The 20,854-nt window shown below is 36.3% G+C and overlaps 1 protein-coding gene across 23 annotated transcripts in view; it reads left to right on the top strand.

Annotated features, from left to right (window-relative positions):
- Positions 1–20,854, top strand: part of LOC134804722 (TLD domain-containing protein 2) — a 146,463-nt gene that overhangs the window by 118,194 nt on the left and 7,415 nt on the right. The window contains exon 1 of one of the 23 annotated variants that reach the window (XM_063777907.1): positions 4,553–4,627. The exons of 20 other annotated variants lie outside the window; for them this stretch is intronic. In XM_063777907.1, coding sequence (XP_063633977.1) covers positions 4,568–4,627 — 60 coding nt within the window. In that variant the 5' untranslated portion in view covers positions 4,553–4,567. Of the gene's footprint in view, positions 1–4,552; positions 4,628–11,884; positions 12,208–18,707; positions 18,949–20,854 lie in introns of those variants that run through there. 2 more of the 23 variants (XM_063777906.1, XM_063777905.1) reach the window with 2 other exon arrangements.

Raw genomic sequence — 20,854 nt, 5'->3', positions numbered from 1 at the left:
ATTATAAGTAAGCAGAGGCAGTAACATGCTCAGTTGATATTTTTGACAAGCACTCAGCAACTTACAAAAAAATGTAGGGTAAGCGAGCAATAATCATAAATAACTGTGACTGGGTACGTTAAGTTCGTCCGATTTTTCCGCACAGAGCGCGCCACAGTGCTTTTATCGTCAGCTAAAGCCGGCCGCATACAATAGAACTGCCTGAACAACATGAACCTAAGGTCAAAAAGATTACTCAAAACAAAGTAATTCACACGGATCAATCTTTCAATCTCGTTCGAGATCTCGAAAATATTAATCAAGATCTCGACCGAGATTGCTAAAATCGAGATTTCCTGTCAACGAGATTGAATCTCGAAAATTCGTGCGAGATCTCGCGAGATCTTGAAATTGCGAGATCGAGATTGCATTCCCTAGTCCCAAACCGCTACCTTTTCAGTCAACTAGACTTGACTAACCGAACCTATATCGACGAAGACTATTATCCTAAACTAAAATCAGTGTCGTCATATCCAACAACAAAAAGCAGACAGCATAATTTGACACCACTATGGATTGTAATGGTCGTATACGGGTTTCGGACAGACGTTTCCGTCGCGTGGTTGGATGCAGAGCGCGCCGCTACATTGTAACGACAGGTGACTTGTACAACGAACACGGTCCTATGGCTTTACTCGTATTGAAAGGATATGTTAAAACCTACTACGCTTGTGTGTCTATTTTTCTCAAATTCTACTGATGCAAATAAATTTTCACTTACTAATGTAATGTCTAATTTCACGTACATCGTAATATCTAAATATACAGCACTAGCTTCTGCTCGCGACTTCGTCTGCGTGGGATGATGATGATGGATGATTGATAAAATCTTTCGTATGTAATTCCTCGGGCCTCAAACTATCTCCATATCAAATTGCATTCGTTCAGCAGTTCTTAGAGTGAAGAGGTAACAGACGGACAGAGGTAACTATAGAGACTAGACATCTGTGTTATATTATATTATATTGTAGTAATTATTTATTTTTAAGATTATTACAATGTAATGTTTTCCCAGGTATTGGCTGTTATATTTATAAATGTTTCTTTGTATTTTTCATACGTCACTATATGATATTACCGTAAATGACTTTGAATTTTGAATTTTTGATTTGATTGATTGATATATTATAAATAATAAATAAAAATATATTTTGAATATTAGAGTGACAGATAAAAAGACCAAGAAGAAGAATCTGAGGGTAAAAAGAATTACATGAACCAAGTAAAAGAAAAAATAAATGTCGTGCGGTATTAGGCCATCTCATAGACCCATCCTTAAAATAATTGATGATGATCGAGATAGAATCGCTAAAATACACAGGCATTAGGTATATAATAGTACTTCAGTTTAGTGAATGACGTTGCGATACTAATTAAATGACGCAAAGAAGATTTTTGATAAAACATAATAAAGAAGTGTCATTAGGAAACCATTTGATTAGAAATGGTACACAGATTGTCGATTTCTCCTTGACCTACACGCTACGAGTGGTCGTGTGTTTCGTAAGACCAAGCCGAAGGTGAAGACCGACATTCTAGCACCGGAAGATCACCAATCACTGGTTTTTTCCATTGTTTATTTTAAGAAGTCGAATATTATACTAAGTAAATAAGTTGCCCTGCCTGCGAAGCCGATGGTCCTGGGTTCGAATCCCGGTAAGGGCATTTATTTGTATGAGGAACACAGATATTTGTTCCTGAGTCATGGTTATTTTCTATGAATATAAATATATACTTATCTATTCATATAAGTATGTTTCTATCGTCGCCTAGTACCCATAGTACAAGCTATGCTTAGTTTGGGGCTAGGTCGATCTGTGTAAGATGTCCCCAATATTTATTTATATTTATAAATAGGCCAGCGACAAATAGATCCGTTGTTATTAGCCTTTTAGCCGCCGGACCTAGCCTGCAAAGACGCTCACTCACACGCCAAATTGCCAAAATTAAACATATGTTTTACACCCGAAAATGTTTAAATATAGGGATTTATAATCAAAAACAACCACTAAACGATGTCGATTCAAGACGTAATATCGCCGCACTAGGCTGTACGAGAAGTCTTTTATACAAGACAACGGCGCGCATGGACTGCCCGCAGTGCAGACCGACAAGGACTGTTTCCGCGCGGATTAAGTAATAATAGTCTCTAGGTCAACGGCGTAAGCGCTTGTCGGTACGTAAACTTTATTAGCGTAACGTTAAAACAGCGCATCATGTGTCGATAACGTCAATATACCAGAACTGTTTTGGAGAAAATTACACGTGGGTTGAATTTTCAATGAGTGAAGAAATTATTCCCGAATTAGAATCATTCATTATAATTTCAGTTTGGTATGCGGTATACATTAATCTACTAAACTCTTATCAAATTAACGACGACTTGTTATAAAAAAAATAACATATTAATTTCAATGTTAGATACTTATAACAAAAAACTAAAGTCTGATAAATAGGTATCTCCATCTGTACCTACCACTCTTGTGCGAAGCGGTCGCTGCGGTTTATCTCTTCCCACTACGCTATCATCTCAAAATAAAATCAATTATTTATTTTATTTTTTGAAGTGAAAACTTCTTTAGCGGCGCTGGGCACTTTTTGAGGTGGGGAAAAAATTATAAACTCGAGACAGCGTAAGGCGATCACGTGACCGTAAGGTTTAGATGGCTACTCATTTAGATGGCATTTAAATCAATAAAGAAAAACTCAATGACATTACATGAGAAAGGTTCTAATCTGTACGGGTTGAAATACGAGGATCTCACAGTTACATTCTAACTTTATATCACTCAAATATAATTCAATAAAGCTACATCTTGATGAAATCGCTAATAAAAGTGAACTCTAGTATTGGTGAATAAAACTCAAAATACCATGACCAAATATATTTAGATGCGAGGTCTGTAACGTAACTTTACAATTTCTATTCGAATTTTAAACAATTAACGCTACACATTTGAATTTCGAATTTTAAACAAGCTCACTGACCAGCAATTTCGGAACTAAAGTTTTTCAATAGAAAGGAGGATGGGTCAATTATACATAGTGCTGCAGACATTTTGGACTAGTCATTGAGTTTTCACTTCTGTCGGCACTCCCGGAGTGCAACCCGTTGTTTTTTTATTTATCTTTTCTGCAATTAGTCAACAATCCAAGGGGAAATTTACTTGTCTGATCCTACTTTTTACAGCTAAAGATGCTGCCTGAACTTTACATATATATATATATATATATATATTTTTTTTTCATTTATTGTTTAGGGACTTTTAATCTTAAGATTACGACAGTCCCATCGTACCTTAAACTAAATTACAATCATCTACGGCCTGACAGTATACTGATTAACATAATTATACACAAATAAATATATCTCCTTTGCCTCTTCAGAGATTGGTGCCGCCAAGATGCTTTGAAACGACGAACGTATGACGAACTGAACTTTACATATAGTTATGCCTACCTGTCTCTCGTTTTACGTATTCTAGTAAGTAATTACCTACTCGTTACTAACAATTGGCGATTTACAAGTGTTCAAATACTTAAATAAAAACATATTTCTGACTTTATATTTACTTTGAAAATTCCCATATCGAGTTAACATTCCCATCCCTAGCTGTCTTGTATACAAGACAACGGCGACGAGGAACATGAAAAACGTTGAAATTTGGAGCAATTTTTTTAAATGCCTTATTATAAAAGAATGGATTTATATAGCTGTTTAAAAAGCAAATAAATGAAAAAATAAAGATCTAAAATATGAACAAATATGTAAAAGAAATTGCAATTGTTATTATTTTCACGTTAACTGAGTGGTTGAATTTGTGTCTTGTATACAAGACGACGGCGCCAGCGTATCGTTCTGTCGTTGTCTTGTATACCGGACAGCGGCGGTCAAAGGGTTAGTGACCACGTTTAGTAGGTACGCTAGCGGCACCGGATTCGATACCCGCTAATTTTTGTGCTGAACTGAACTATACTTATACTTAGTCTTACTCCTCGTGCTAGTTGATTTATTAATATCAGCGTAGATATATTTAGTACAAAAGTTAAATATGATATGATATGACTAAGTTTCCATCTGCATACTTCATGAGCTCAAGCTCATCAGAATATAAATTTTTGATACTGCATTGATGGCTAATGCAGATAGTAGATACACGTAGGTATCTGTACAACTACTATATTGATGTGACATAAGACCACTAATCCATCCTGATCCAAAAAAAATGCAAAACAATTGTTGCGCTAACAATTATAATGATCTTGTCCAATTATACGAGACAGTTGATCCGTCTAGAGCCACGTCCGAGCGCGGGCGGCTACTCGGCCTCCTAAGTGATGTTGATACGTATTTGCATGGCTCGCTTATACCCAATGAAACGGCTTCAATTAAAGTTTTACGGGTTTGTCTCGTTATCATTCTGCTCGGTCGGGATGTTAATCGGCACTAATTGAGGGCCTGTCGCAGGCTAGTTGTCTCGACATAACATATTGTGCATGATTTATATTATGCACGGGCCGGGTTCAAATGCAAGCCATGCGCGCACTGGTGCCGCAGTGTCGGCGGACCGCTGGTGCGAGAACTAAGGTAATTTGCAGCGGCTTCTTATGACCTTTATTTTTCTTGTAGTTCGAAAGCTCTTTAAGACGTGCCCTAGTCAGGTTTTGTTTGCAACAGTCAAAATCAATTCATGAGTGACGTATCGTCACGTGACGATTAGCTTATATAGAGATAAAGTATATAAAATATAAAATTTATAAGCATTTGTGTATATTTAATTTATGCTAAAACAAGACTTGCATGAAAGCCTGTTGTTATAAAATGTGTGTTCCATTAGGTAACTTTACTTATTATAGAATAGTTTCATCGTAACAACTGAAATCTGCCCCCAGTATATTCATTATGTTATGAATTTATGATTACTTTGGGTTGTCCCAGTTATAATTACAGGAGTTTGTCTGTCTGACAAAACTTGGGATAATAAGTTTCCATTTTTCTTTACTCCGCCTTTCACGTCACCACACATCCTTCTTTACTTATCTAGATGTTTTTTAGGTTTACTGGTTTAAAGAAACAACAAATCCAAAAACATCCCTTTAGTGGTTTCTTTATAGGTAATTTATAGATTTGATTGTAGCATTTATAGCATCAATATTAAAAATACTACTGCATATTACATCAATTACGGGTTATGTGAGATACAGCCCGCTGATGTATTATGTATTGATGGACAGGCAACGGATGCTACGTACCTAATAGGGTCCCGTCGACTACTTTCGGGACGTAACCCTAAAGATAAGTGCAAATTAACTTCATAATATACTGCAATATATTAAAATTTAATTGTGACGTATGCATAAAAAACCGGACGGACGGACGGGCACAAAGTGATCCTATGAGGGTTCTGTTTTTTTTCTTTTGAGGTAGGTACGGAACCCTAAAAAAGGAAATGTTATGGTAATCCTCAGATTAGTTATCTGCCGAATAATATGTTTGCGGGAGGGTGTAACGATATCAAATAGAAAAGATAAGTAGCTTTTACTTATAATTTCATAAATATCGGCAACGTCACTCATCGTACCATCCAATTGCATGTCCAATCCGTATACGTGTAGGTAGATAACTAATCCGATTTTAATACTGTTTATTTTGATGCACGTATTCCAAGTGCTATGTAAACCATGTAGGTACATACTAGGTATAGATGTAGTGCATCATTATTTTCCATTGTTTTTTCACGAAAACGTACGAACGTGTCTTGCTATTTCTGTCAGTCCCTGTACAAAAAGTACTGAGGTTGACTGAAGTAGATAAATACGAACGTTTCCGAGAAACTACGATGGAAAACAATTATGCACTACATCTGTAACGACCAAGCTTAAAGGCTAGTCTACCCTTTTACCTACCTAAGATCAAAACTTCAAATTCATAAAATTTTTGTTTTATAAGCTGCTGGTATTCATAAAAATAATAAACTATTTAAAATCAAAAGGAGGGCTCGGAACAATAATAATGCATAAATTATTTATTTCAGAAATTTGTGCGTGAAGGCACGGCTGACAGTGCGGTAAATGGACGTTTTGATGGTCAAAGGGTTTTTGTTTCGGACTGTTGGACTAAAGTTTTAGACCAAACGAGGGTATGTCGATTGTCGACTTCGACAGACGGACAGGACTACCAGCTACGTATGCATGGCCATTACCGACTAAGCTAGGAAGTCGTTAGACTTAATTATTTATACAATTCATCCTCTTTCAACTCGAGAACCGGTGTTTGAACTTGAACTATTAAAATGTAGCATACCATAAAAATAAAACATTGCAGGTCGAACCGCCCTGAATAAGGGCTTATATTTAGTTATAATTTGCTTGTGTTAAAGGATAAATACATCAATAAAGTTTTGATCGTGAAAAGAGGTCCTTATAATAACAAATAATTCAACTGCTTTTGAAAACTAATAAAATACTCCGGAGTCCATGTGTATATAAGTGCCGAAATTTAATCACTACTATCCCTACTGATTTAACGATAAATGCGAAAGTACCTTCGGGTCGTCTGTCTGTTACCTCTTCACGCTTAACCCTTTAACGGACAAGACTGAAAAAACCTCAATTCATGCCTAATCGCCAATCTATAGCCCTAAAAATTCTGCACAAGAAAAAAAATACAAAAAGATGATGTAACAGGATGGTCTTTATTGAGACAGTTGTCTACTGAACCGAATGAAATAAAATTTGGTAGAGAGATAGTTGGAGGCCCGAGAAAAAACATACAATAAAGTCTGTCCACGATAAAAAGTGGTCATGCATAATAGTGTAAATCTTTTAAATGAATGTGAATTTTCAAGCAGCGCGTTTTGTACATAATTTGTGGATATAAACTACATAGGAAAATACAAACATAATATAACGTTAGGTTGTCAATGAATTGGCCTGATGACAGTAACAAAGAATCATGGAAATAATGGTTTCAAAGAAACGTATATGTTAATATGATTCTAAAATATTGTCCAATCTCAGTATAAACTGAAGGATTATTAATATATTCAATAAAATAAAAGTGCGAAATTCTCCACTCGGCCATTTTGACTGAAACACCAATCACAGGCGACGTAAGAGTTGACGTCATCAATGCATGACATATTTCTTAGAGCAACATAGACAACCTCATTGACTGTAATCCATTACGTACTCGCCAAAGAGTTTGGAGGTTCAAAAAAAATATTGTTTCGCCACTAAAAATTTATTACGTCCAAAAAATATTATTACACGATATAAAGTAAATATTTATTTGATATTATATAAATAAAATGCTAAATAATACGATATTTCACAAAAAAACTTTTTTAATTATTTGGCTGAACGGAACTATCATTGCCATGTTGGCTGTCGTAACTAGAAAAAATTAAAAATTAAAAAGTAAAACCGGCGCTCGGTGATTTTCACTCAAAATTTACATGTATCTAAATAATTCATCTTAAATTGCAACCGCGTGAGAGTCTTTGTATAAAATGAGTTATTGTGAACAATTTTTGTAATGTATTTATCATCCCTAATCGTAATATATGGTGCTGAATTAACAATATCATCCGGATTCAAGGGAAATTCGTAACTGTAAGTATGTAAACAATGTCTACCACCATAATTTATGACGTCACAAATGGCGTGCGAGGCGTTTTCGCGCGAGGTTTAAACTGGCTATAATAAAATGCAATTATTTATGTTAAATCTTATGAGTATAGCTGAAATATTGTGTTTTTCGGAACCAATACAAGTGTACCGACAATATTAAAAGGGATTTCAAAATTTGTCATCAGGCCAATTTTAGCAATAGATATGGCAGCAATACCATGGGGTACCAATGTTTTTTGTACAGCGTCTTCTGGCAGTCTTTACAAAGTTTTCCTGTTAAATATTTATTTTTTTATTAGATAATCCAAATTATACCTTATGACGTCCTCTTTTCACAATAGATACAGTTTTCTAATTGTATTCATTCATATTGAGAAAGTTCTGAGGATTTTTAACTTTGCTGAATTTGACTTTTTGACAATAAATAGCTTCCCATACAAAAACTACTTTCAGTGCTTGTAGTAGAAAGTCTTCCTGACTACCACAAATAGAAATGAATTTCTAGAAGTATTTTTGTTTTGGCAAGATGACATTCTAATGTGCGTAAAACATCTTGTAAAAATATAAATACAGGTGTGACAGTGTAGCAGGAAGCGAGTGAAGATTGTCAAATAACGCTGTACAAGAAATGAAAGGTATGATGGAATATATTTTTCACGCCACTGTTCGGAAATGTGGCAAAAGGTGGTCTAAAATCAAGCTGGAAAATAGGCAATAGCTGTAGCACCTGAACCACCACTACTACAATATTTCATTGTTATCATCATCTGTCATTGGTGACGGTTCGCTACAGCAATGAGTATAATTTAAAACATAAAAATCAATAAAAGGTCTTTTTTGGCGCAACTTTTTCCTTCAAAAATAAAATTAGGTTTTTATAGGACCAATTTCTTATTTAAAAAAAAGAAATGTCAAAACCATTCATTCATTCGGTCAGTTCATTGGATTCACGCTTAAGGCGTTTTTTATTAAGTTTAGAGTCGGTTTGAAGCAAACAACAGAAAAACGGCTCTTAAAAGTGATAAAAAAAAGTAAAAAAGGCGGGATCGGAAAATACTCACTGAATTGGATAGTGTAAATTGTGTTTGACTAAATAATACAAGAAACACGTATCTACGCCCCCTATAAAAATGAGTCCTTCTAATGGTCGGCATGTTCGCCGAGGCGCGAATAGATGACTTTTTCGCCATTAGGCGGAAAAGAATCGCCTCCATGCTGAGGCGGGTGCGCGGCAGCAGCAACAGTCTTCTCAGGGTGTTGGCCGAGCGCCTCGACTGCCCGATTACAAAGTTTTGGGTGGAGGTGGCAATTGGGAGAGCTAAATAGAGCATGGCAACCTGCGCTTCTCGTCTCGCAATGGCCACACATCTGCCAAATACTAGTTTTTAGTCATTAGTTTTTATTTTTATATTATAGTTTTCATTCGTTCTTTTATTTTTAGTAATTAACATAGTTTTTAAGTTTATACCTACTAATAACGCTATGGATCAATGATCTGAAATAAACGATTTTTATTTATTTATTTATTTATAATGAAGAAAATGATATTCTTACGCTGACGCCTACCGAAATTCAAGAGACAGCACAGGCTGTGGCTAGTAATTTGCTACCAGAGAAATCGCGGGCTAGTACTTATAGTTATGCAAATGTTTTCTTATTTCCTCGCAGTAGTAGTGAAAAGCACTATGTAATGCCTCGGCCGGAAACGCTAAAGATGGACTCGTATTATTTGAGGGCCTCCACTAACGTGTCGGCCCTCAAACTCACTCGTCCATCTTTTGGCGGTTTTCCGTCCTCTCCTACAATGTACTATGGCGAAAACTGACACAAACCCAAAATACGATTTTATTTTTATTATATGTATAGTATTATATTTACAAATTATTAAAAATAAACTGCTTGAAAATGTGCATTCGGTAAAAAGATATACCAGATCATCCACGACCACTTTTTTTCGTGGACACTGAACAGATTTTAGTTTTTGTCAATCATCATCGCAGACAAAATCGCGGGCAGTACCTAGTTTTTTTTGTATTTTTTTAGGGTTCCGTACCCAAAGGGTAAAAACGGGACCCTATTACTATGACCGATGTCAGTCTGTCTGTCACCAGCTCCACCACCGTGATAGCTAGACAGTTGAAATTTTCACAGATGATGCATTTCTGTTGCCGCTATAACAACGAATGAAATAATACTAACTAAAAACAAAATAAAATAAATATTTAAGTGGGGCTCCCATACAACAAACGTGATTTTTTTGTGGTTTTTTGCGTATTGGTACGGAACCCTTCGTGCACGAGTCCGACTCACACTTGGCCGGTATTTTCTTTTTAATAAGCAACTCTAGAACCATATAAGTAGGAATTGTTTTGTACGAATATAATAATAGTAATAATACTTAATTGATTCTGTCCTAAAATAGATGCTATCTATAAGTAGGTAAACGGTCTTTATTAGAGTAACCATTAGCTATTGTATATTTTTGTATCACGCATAAAGAATGTTGTTATTAAGTTTTTTTCCAATGCAGGACCACAACCAGAATTTCGAAGGTTAAGCTCCGTAATGGAAAATTACAATCTTAATAAATGTTACGCGTTTTTTATGGAACAATTTACTACACGTATTACGTATATTATGTGACATTAAAATAAGTAAGAATCTGCTTGGCTCACGTAAACTTTGTATTAAACCTGGACTGGAGAGGGCACCGTACATGCAGTAATTTAATTCTAAAACTTTTACTTACAGAGCAGACTTTATAGATTTACTAGCGACCCGCCCCGGCTTCGCACTGGTTAACAAATTATACACCTAAGCCTTCCTCAAGATTCACTCTAATTGATAGATAAAAACCGCACGAAAATCCGATCAGTAGTTTTTGAGTTTATCGCGACCATACAAACACACAAACATACAGACGCGGCGGGGACTTTGTTTTATAAGGTGTAGTGATAAGTAGGTACTTGAGGTATTTTTTAATCTCTTTACCTACTTCGGGAGTTAGGTATCGTAAAATCTGGGTTTCATCACGGTAAGCGTTCACTAACAATTGCACATGTAATGTACATATCATTCAATTATCCGATACCTTATCGCGGCATTGGCACCCTACTCAATTAACGCGGTCTGAGGTTTTCAACAATATTTACGAGATGTGTTTATAATATCAATTGAGTGTATGTACCTACTAATATTTGTAGGAAATGCCTAATCTACCTACCTACCTATTAGATTTTAAGGATCCCAAATAAAAAAATAGCTAGAAGGTTTTCTAAATTGTGTTGTCTAGCTAGGCAGTAATTTACTTTGTAGGTTACACCTTACTGTATATTCTTATATGGGCATGAATATTAAAGTAGGGACATAATATTTAAAGCCTTGTGCGCTCGCGACGCTGCTCTGCGTGGCGTGCGCGAGCGCAACCGCTTCGTTAATCCGGCCGGGCGGCTCCGTCACCTACGAGCCGGCGCGGGCGCGGGCGCGCGGCGCCGGGTCAAACGCTACACATTGACATTCCACCCAATGTCGTCACGTTGCTTCGCGCCTTTCCAATCGTTATTACTAGGTAATTGCTACCGCGTAATTACCTAATAAATACGAATACATGCACATTGCACGCGGCTATTTATAGACCGATCTAAATAGTATCGTCACTTCTCATGCCCTTCTTATAGCTAGGAGCGACACATTAAAAGGACACTACTAATTATATTTGCAATAATGGGAAGTCTGCCGTTACCTAAAAACATAAAAAGAAGTAAAATTTACTAGGACTTTTACAATCTTCTGTAATTGACGAATTTAGGCTCCATTATATCCGACGGTTGTGCAGTTAAACACAAGACACTTCAGCGGACAAAAACATACTCTAACGAACTCAAATGTAAACATAGTAATGAAATTAATCTTCTTTAACGCGTATAAACATTTGATGCGCTTTTTTCATCTATACACGTCGTATATTCTCGTAAGCCGTAATGCATGTAAATAAGTATCGCGGGCAGACTGAATTAATTTTCCACGTATGGGTTTAGCGGGGCCGCTGCCGTGCCGGCTCGGAGCCCCGAGGCGCTCGCGACGGGAGCAGTGTCCAAGCAGCGCCGGCTTGCCGCACCCGCCGGTTCGGTTGCCGCATGCCATTACTAATATTTGGACGTCATTCATAATTCATACCATTTCATACACACAGCTGACCGTCAGCTGCGTCATTGTTTCCGCGACTGCGGTGCCGACGTGCTCGCAACGCCAACCAATTTTACCGAAGTTTGTTTATAAGCCAATGCACACGACGCCACCGTTCAGTGTTTAGTTACGAAACCTTGTAATCGCGTGGGTGAAGCTAATTTAACGTTGGCAGATGTCGCCGTCGTGTTTTTGTGGGATATAATAGCGGCACCTCGTACCTACTGCAAAGCGTATCGCTTGTTGTGTGGTGCGTGTGAACTGACATAAATGCAGACTATGAAATGTATAGAGATGGTGCGCCTCGGCCCCGCCACTGCGGAAAGGTCTTCAACTTTCGACAGCGATAAGGTGAGGCCTCGTCGACAGTACCGTTGTAGCAGCAAAAATAAATAATGCGTGCGAATACATACTACTATTAGTGCTACACTGTCTAGTGATCGCTGATATCGTGTAAGGCGATATAAATGTATTTGGCTCAACATGATTACTTACAACTATAAACCTGTAGGATCAAATGCTACGATATTGTGCACTTTTGTATTCAGGTAGTAAGTAAGATGTAATTATGTTTCTATTTTTGTTTAATAATGTAGTCAAGTCCCGTCTTACATATTATAATGTACGGAACACATTTGATGGCTGCGCAAGTAGATAAAAGTATGAACACGGTGTAAATAACGTAGTATCAAAAATCAAAATTGAAATAACCAATGGTACGTGCAACGTGCATGTGGTATCTGATATAAGTATTATTACTGAAAGATATGGCAAAATAGTTATAAAATAAATACCTAATTAAAATTATGTTATTGTTCTCCAATCACATAAAACATAGATTTAGGTAGGAACTCAGATTAAGTAAATATTTTAACTTTAAAATCAATGAATATTCCAATTACAACAATTTTACAAAATTATCCCTGTTAATATTGACTTAAAAAAAATTATTAATGTGATGTGATATACATAATTATTGATAAAATACTGTACTGAAAAAGTATATCAAACTGAATAAAACTTACGTACTGTACGCAAAGTCACAGAATAAATAATAGTACTAGGTACAGAAGACTCACTCTCTAACAAAACGCGTCTGTTACGATCAGGACAGATATGGCCGCTAGGTGGCGACAGCGCCACGCGCGGCTTATGGCTAACCACCAAAATTGGTGTGGAACGGATGTACTTTTAGCTACCTGTAGCAAAGCGACGAAATCGCGGAGTGAGCCACGCCTGGCAAAGTGCAAAGGATAGCCGGGTACTAAGAAATTATTACAGCAAGATTATAAGATGAGATGAATATGTCAATTAGCTGTAAGTTCAAGCATAAAACGTGAAGCGGTACAGGTTGTTTTTAAACAACTAACATTTTTGTTTTACGTAAAATTTCTAATTACTATATCTATATGTCGCAGTCGGATCGTATAATCCGCCGTATTACATTACGGCTAGCCGTTTTCAAAAACAGGGGCGTTTTGAAATGCGGCGGTTTAACGATTAGCCGGATTGAATGCGGCTGAATGAGAATCCGCCGGAATGTATTCGGCGCCATACGTTCTTCAACGCGGCTAGCCGTAATGTAATACAGCGAGTCATTAGCCGCCGCTTTGACAGTTTTTAGTTCCCATTTTTAACACCCGTGGCGCTGCCTGACAAACGCTGGGGTGTCCATCAAATCTGGAGTTCGTCGGACTGTTTCTTTTCAAAAAACATTTCTTTCGCAACTTAACTAGACGGAGCCCCGCTTCGCGGGGCTCCTATTTCTGAGCGGTTTGCCCTTCGGGCATCTGAAGCTACCTAACGAACCTAACCTACCTACCTATTGATTTAGTGAGACGTCCGTGAAAACATTACACTTTGGGGAAAAAAGCGTAGGTAAGTAAGTAGGTTAGGTTCGTTAGGTAACTTCAGATGCCCGAAGGGCAAACCGCCCAGAAATAGGAGCCCCGCTTGCGGGGCTCCGTCTATTTAAGTTGTGAAGGAAATGTTTTGGAAAAGAAACACATGTAGTGCGGTGGGACCATGGTAAAAATAAATTAAATTGCAAATATTGTCAAACTCCGGTTACGTAGGCGACCGAAAGAACTGGTCACTCTACAATCTAAAATAGTAGTACGATGCGGCTAAACGTTGGCCGCCTTATTGAAGAACGTATCGCAATGACAATCCGGCTAATCGTCGAACCGCCGCATTTCAAAACGCCCCTGTTTTTGATAACGGCTAGCCGTAATGTAATACGGCGGATTATACGATCTGACTACGACATATATACCACCCTACTCCTATCGCAAAACAAATAGGATCTACGTATCAAATCTGCAATTAAAACTTATTTAATGAAACCTCATTATTCATTATGTAAATATCCATCGTTCCATCATGTCGTTAAGACTACAAATCAAATCATAAAAGCGAAAGAGGCAACACGATTTCATAATTTGATATATTATAAAATAATTTTCTAATAAAGTAGGTTTATACATACCTACTGAATATAATATAACCCCCAATGTGCCTATTATAATATAAATTAATTTAAATTTAAGTGATTAATTAATTAGCTCGTTTACAAAACATTCATTACTTAAGGCACGTATTTAACCGGTCAAATAATTAATCGAATATGGATAGTTTAAAAAAATAGAAATGGGTACTAAAATTAATAGTTTGGCAACAAAAACGGAGCCTTAAAATATATCCATATGAGTTGTATTTTAATGCCGTTACAGCTTTTGATAACGTTTAGGCAGGTACCAAGTATTTATTTGGCAACTGTATTATTATATTGGAGACCAGTTATCTATTAATTCAAAAATGAAGTTCTTTGAAAATATTTTGTTTGGTCATTACACGGTCAACCTAACACGCTCCTCCTCGCTTTGCTCGTCGTCGCACCTATCTGTTGACTCTAGCAGAACACAGTGGTAACTACTGAAATTAGTAATTAAAAATTTAAAGATATAATGATATAATGGCCATTAGGCGTTTAATGACGATGAAGAAATTTCGACTATAAGTATACTGACCATTAAGTATTGGTAAATTAATTTGAGGTGTTTTGTGTAAAAAGTGACCAATATTCATTCGCATTCAACTGCTTTCGTGTTAAAATACTACCTAGCTGAAACGACATGCTCAGTTATGACTATAGTTGATTACGTGTGAACAACTCGGAGACGCCATGTCTAAAATTTTCGGTACAAAATAGTCTGCCGTTTTTTGCGGGGGAGGGGCACATCAAATGTATAGGTACGTCATGTCAGATAAACGTCAGTCCATACATATGGTTGACAAGTTGTTGACCATTGGCCGCCTATTTTCGACAGAGGGGAACGCCTGTTAATGGCGGCTCCATTGTTAATTACTCCGAGAAATTTTATGATCGCTTTACAATATTAGTTGCCAATTTATTATTTTAGTCGTCAACCTATCACTTTAAGTTCCCTATAATTTTTTTGGGTGGCTTGATTTTGCTGCCAGTTTTTTTTAATAATATGATGCTTATATTTGAGGCTAATATATATTTTTAGACGCTAAAATATTAATGCACAGCCAAATTATATTATTATATGCCCAATGAAAGTTCCTGTTTAATATTTTAGTTGCCCGGTTAATAATAAGCCATTACTTAATAATGTATGATAATATACATTACCTACTTATTTGCAATATTAAATTTTCTACTAACTTGTGCAATGATAGTGCAGAATATTTAAAAAATATTCATTTTATTCTTGAAATATGATCTGAGGTCCATTGCATAACAATTTGTAACTTGTGATATTACCGGAGCTCTCTTTTAATTGGAAGCAAAATTAGAGTTCCTCTAATATTACAAGTTATTATGCAATAGACCCCACCAGGAGTACACCCTTACAATGATTAGGGATCCTCGAGGGCACGTTGTATAAAATTACTTAGCTACTATGAATTGTTTTTTGACCACCTATTTGTTATGGGGCTTTTAGTACAAAACTACAATATCATATATTGTTGAGTCCGTCCAATATAACCAAATTTTCCCTGAAAATGTCTCCGGTCCGACTGTAACACGAAAAATATTAACAGGTTGTAAACATAATTCTTTGCAAATCAACATAAACATAATCTTTAAATCAACAGCATAGATACCGTAGTTACAAAAACGCCGCTATGGCCTAACCTTGTGTTTAAAGGATTTTTTATAAGTAATATTCTAAAGTTAGGGCAACTTATGCCTATATTTACCTATGTAAACATGAACATGTCATAGACCTAGGATGGTAGGTATATAGTTATAGTATAGGTACAACGGAGGACCACCGAAAGAACTTACGGTGCAACGGGGCCACGCCTTAATAAATAAACGGGTTCATCCTGTTGTTATCGTTATTTCATCCTTTGAGATAGGAGTTTTATTCAATCAATAGTTCAGTTCAAAAGTCATCAAAATTTTTCGTTCTTCAGAAAAGAAACGAATGGATTTATTACATAGTGACAATCATTGTCAATATATTATTATTATAAGTAAAACACGTTAAGTACTAAAAAGTCCCTTTTTCTCGTGCGAGTGGAGTGTTCCAATAGACATTCCATTTTTGAAATGTTCACGGTCCATTTGATAATAGTACTACTACTACAAGTGCGAAAAATAGTAAAAATCACATCGAGTGGCGATAAATTAAAACACGAACGAAGGGAGTGTTTTAAATCGACACGAGTGGCGAATTACCTATACGCATATGTATCGTACGACGTTTTACAGTACATACATATGGCCCTTTAAATTTTGAGCGGAGTTAAAGAAATTCTATGATATTAATATTCAGAGGGCTTATTGCGAAAAACAAACATGTGCATGTTCCCTATTGTCTTCGTATTTTTTGCATCGTTCGTGAATATACAATATAATACTTACAGTTTACCACAGAAGTCAATTTAAACACATCGAATTTGAATTATTTAGTACGCAAATACTAACTCGGTAGAGGACTACTGCATATCCAAACGAAAAGAGTGTGTAATTTGTACAAATAATTAAAAGAGAAACATTTTAATCACCCATAAATAAATCTAACGGAAAATCACGCATTACAGTTGACATATTCAATGAAGTGGTGATAAGGAAAACGAATTACAATTTTCATGATGTAAGTATGTAATATTTAAAACTTATATTAATATATTTTTCACCACACCAGCTCGGAAAGACTTACTTTGCATTTCAAAAACTGATAGCAAAGTTGCATTTTATTCACATGTGAGGCAAAGTAATCAAATGCAAATTTTGAGTTGTTTTCTTATGTTTGCTGGTAGAATTGTCTTTTAAATGATGATTTTGGATGACAAATATTTAATAACATTCATTTGGCTTTGATTTGGTTTGATTTTGTTTGATATTTGTTTCGGGTTGGTGTGGTGAAAAATTTTGTGTTTCACTCGGGGGCAAATTTTGTTTAACCCTCGTGCTTTGAAACCCTCGCAACGCTCAAGATTCAATTTTTCGAACGACTTGCTACGCTCGTGGTTCAATTTTGGGATCTTTCGCTTGCTCGGGCATCAATATCAGCACGAGCGGTTAAACTACAACTTTGCCCCCTTGTAAAACAAACAACTATTATTATGCTTATGTGTTTTATGTATACTGTGCACAACTGAAAGGCAAGTGAAAGGCTTTAGTAAAGCTTTTTACCTATACACAAGATGCCTGATGATTTTTAAAAATAATAATAATAGAGGTAATTTTAAGAAGTGTCCGTAGCTCAGGATTCACATTGGTTTACGTGACTGTATACATTATTTAATTATAATCTATCTGATCTATGCTCAAACTCAAAATATATTTACGTGAATTTATCAATTAGATAATTATTAATTTATGTAGGCCATCCGTACAAACTTGTCTGCCTGTGCGGGTGGCCTCATTCATTACACTAATTCCCTGTAGGCAATGGTATTAATATATATATTTAACTACCTAAACAACAAAGAAAAAGTGCGACGTGAGCTTGTTTATGTTTTTATTAAGGTTCGCAATCAGTTAAGTAAACTTGCAAGCATATGTTACATGCAATTATGAAAAATACAGAATGCCTAGGCACTTCATTGAAATCCTAATGTGTAGGTTTTTTTTTTTCAAACATTTTGATTAAGTACGCCAAAGTTTATGAATTGTCAAAATAATATCTAATTCGTTGGTCGAATAGTTACCTCGAATAGGACCACATGCACGTTCACGTAACTGTTTGTATAACGTTCGCGGGAAGTTTTATAGTTCGGTGTATGCTGAGCTATGTGTGTGAATCCCTCGATTGTGATTATTATAACCGTCTAAATTATAAAAACATAATTTAAAACGCGAATTTCTGTTAAATACCTACTCTTTACACACTAACTTCGCTTGAAGTGTTTTTTATCTAGTTAGCTACTGGTACCTACATAGTTTTTAATTTCCTAATATACACTTGTACATTAACATCGTCACAGCCTAATTTCGGTTGTAAATTACTGATAAAGTAAATCCATCGATTGTTGTATACGCCTGCATTAAGATAAAAATGACACATTGATTGCCCCGAGATAAATACGTGCTTATATTAAGTTTGTCTAAGCGGCATCTATTAGTCCATGTTCAGATCCCTTGCTTGTGTGAAGAAAAAATACACATGTGCTACAAAAATGGCTCTCATAGGAATTCAACCGTAAAATAATCAGTGGCGTGCATACGCAACGCAAGAGAAGGCGAAGCCCACTTCCATCACCCCCGGTCCTGTAGTGTCAACTTTATTTGAAGCAGTGATAACTATGTAATACTTCCCTAAATACATACATCTCACTCCCAGCAATCAAGACGTTGAAGCTTTAAACGAATTTGAACTTCAATTTTAATACATACGAGACAACAGAACGAGTTGCAGAATGTTTCGCTTGATACGTAAAGCGGTACGCAGGCTAATAGATACGTTCCGAAAAGCCGAAATTATGATATTTAATATGGGCATGCGAAGAAGAGGCACCCTTCATTCCATAACTAGACGGGGAACTTTAGGCTCAAATAAAACAAGCACTCTACGCAGTCTACGAAGGGCCACAATACACTCTATCTGTCAGGTGAGAGAACGTTTATATACCTACTCGTATACTTTACCACTCCACAAGAGTATCTAATGAAACCGGGACACTTGGGAGGGAAATTGATTTTTTACTTACTCCTGAGTGTTTTGTATTATTCACGTTTGCTTGTACAAAAGAAATACGTGACGTAACCATTGCGTTTTAACCACCAACCGTCGATTCACCGAATAGGATTCAAGACAGACAGAGAGAATATTTGCCTTCCTTACTCCAGTACTACTGCCCCAAAGATTGGCACCTTTGGGTTTTTTTGCTTACTGAACGGCCAACCATTTTATACGGGTGTGGCCTGTAACAGGAGCAAAAAATTAAACTGTAGGTTGTACTCCTAAAACTGATCAACATTAGTTCAGCGACTTTTGAAAATAACTTGTTTTGATTTTTAGTACACTTTAAAGTTTATTCTAAGACGCAATGTATTGCGAATTTTGTTATGTTTAAGGCGTGACAAGCAACGTTAGTCATAATGATAATGGCGCACATTGAAGATGATATTTCATTTGTACCTATGAGAAATAGGAATTCTAAAGACTTCATAATTTTTAAAAGTTATTGAACAAATGTGTCAGCGTTTGAGGAGTAAAATCTATGTTTTAATTATTTGCAAGTGTTACAGGCCAGATCGGTCCCTGATCTATTATATTATCCGATCATAAAGCATAGATACCGTTGTGGGGATCGAGGATCCATTCCGAGGTGCTTGATTTCAAGCAGCCTAACTAAAGCACCGACTATTGCTGCTGCTATTTCACCAACTTGACATCTGACACTGACAATTTCCTGTCAGGCAACAATTGTCAGCGTGGTAAAACCGGGACCAGGAAGCACCTTGTAACTGACAGACACCCATTTTTTCTGGAGGTATAGTTTTTGATGTGGGTGTGCCTGGTATCATACTACCACAATAAAATTGTAAGATAAAAAAGCATATTAGTTTTTAGATATATCTCGAGTATTATAAAGTACTGGCTGCTTGGCAGTCATTTTATGAGGTTTAATTAATTATATCAATCTTAATATCTGTCAATATAATCAAGTGTGTCACTCGTACTAGTATTTAACGATATGTGTTAAATATGTTTTCGTTCATAGATGCTCCCTTTAAGCTGATCATTGTTATGAATTTGATTTAGAATGAGTAAGTACGAGTAGGGAGGTTGTTACACCTTTCTGAATTTCGCCATGAATTCGGGACTAATGTTTGGCATCTGACTAGTAGCAACGTATCAGAAGCGTTGACCTAAATCCAGTAAGGTGTAATGAGCCCTTACGTAGAGCGCTCGGGGCTTGAGCACGTACCTACTGCCCGCTCGCTGTCCATGTTGAATGTGAACTGTAGTGGTCACGCCATCACCGTCCCGCCCGACTCACCGTAGTGCACCGTGTCCGTATTTTATCTCACTAACATTTATGTCACGGCCCTATGATCTGATCGAGCACCCTGAAAACTTATCGCTGAATTGTGCTTGAACTATTTATGTGCCTTTTGATATTCTTGTTTGTATTCATACAAAGTTCAAGTGCGATGTCAGCTCGATTCAAGTTTTGCATGTGTATAATTCCTCATTACTAGCGTTTTAGACAAGTTAAACAATTTACATGACTGCGCAGAAAATAAACATGTGTGTAGGTAAATAAACATATTTTAGGCCAATCAAATTAGATCCAAAAATAGCGAAATCGTTTTAATACTTTCATTTGGAACTAAATGCGTGTAATCTGACTTTTCTGCATCCCAGGAGGTATTCGATTGCCATAAGAATAAATTTTACCTTAAAGCTTTAATTTTTTGTTTAAGTAATTAACAGTAAATTTGATTGGCCTATTTACAGTAGGTCATATTAATATTATTGACTGTTTTTCGGGTTTGGGTGAATTTGTC

This window comes from Cydia splendana, chromosome Z, assembly GCF_910591565.1.
Source record: "Cydia splendana chromosome Z, ilCydSple1.2, whole genome shotgun sequence".
Taxonomy (NCBI): Eukaryota; Metazoa; Arthropoda; class Insecta; order Lepidoptera; family Tortricidae; genus Cydia; species Cydia splendana.
Note: the sequence above shows the minus strand (reverse complement) of the source record. Positions and strands in the feature narration are given on the sequence as shown.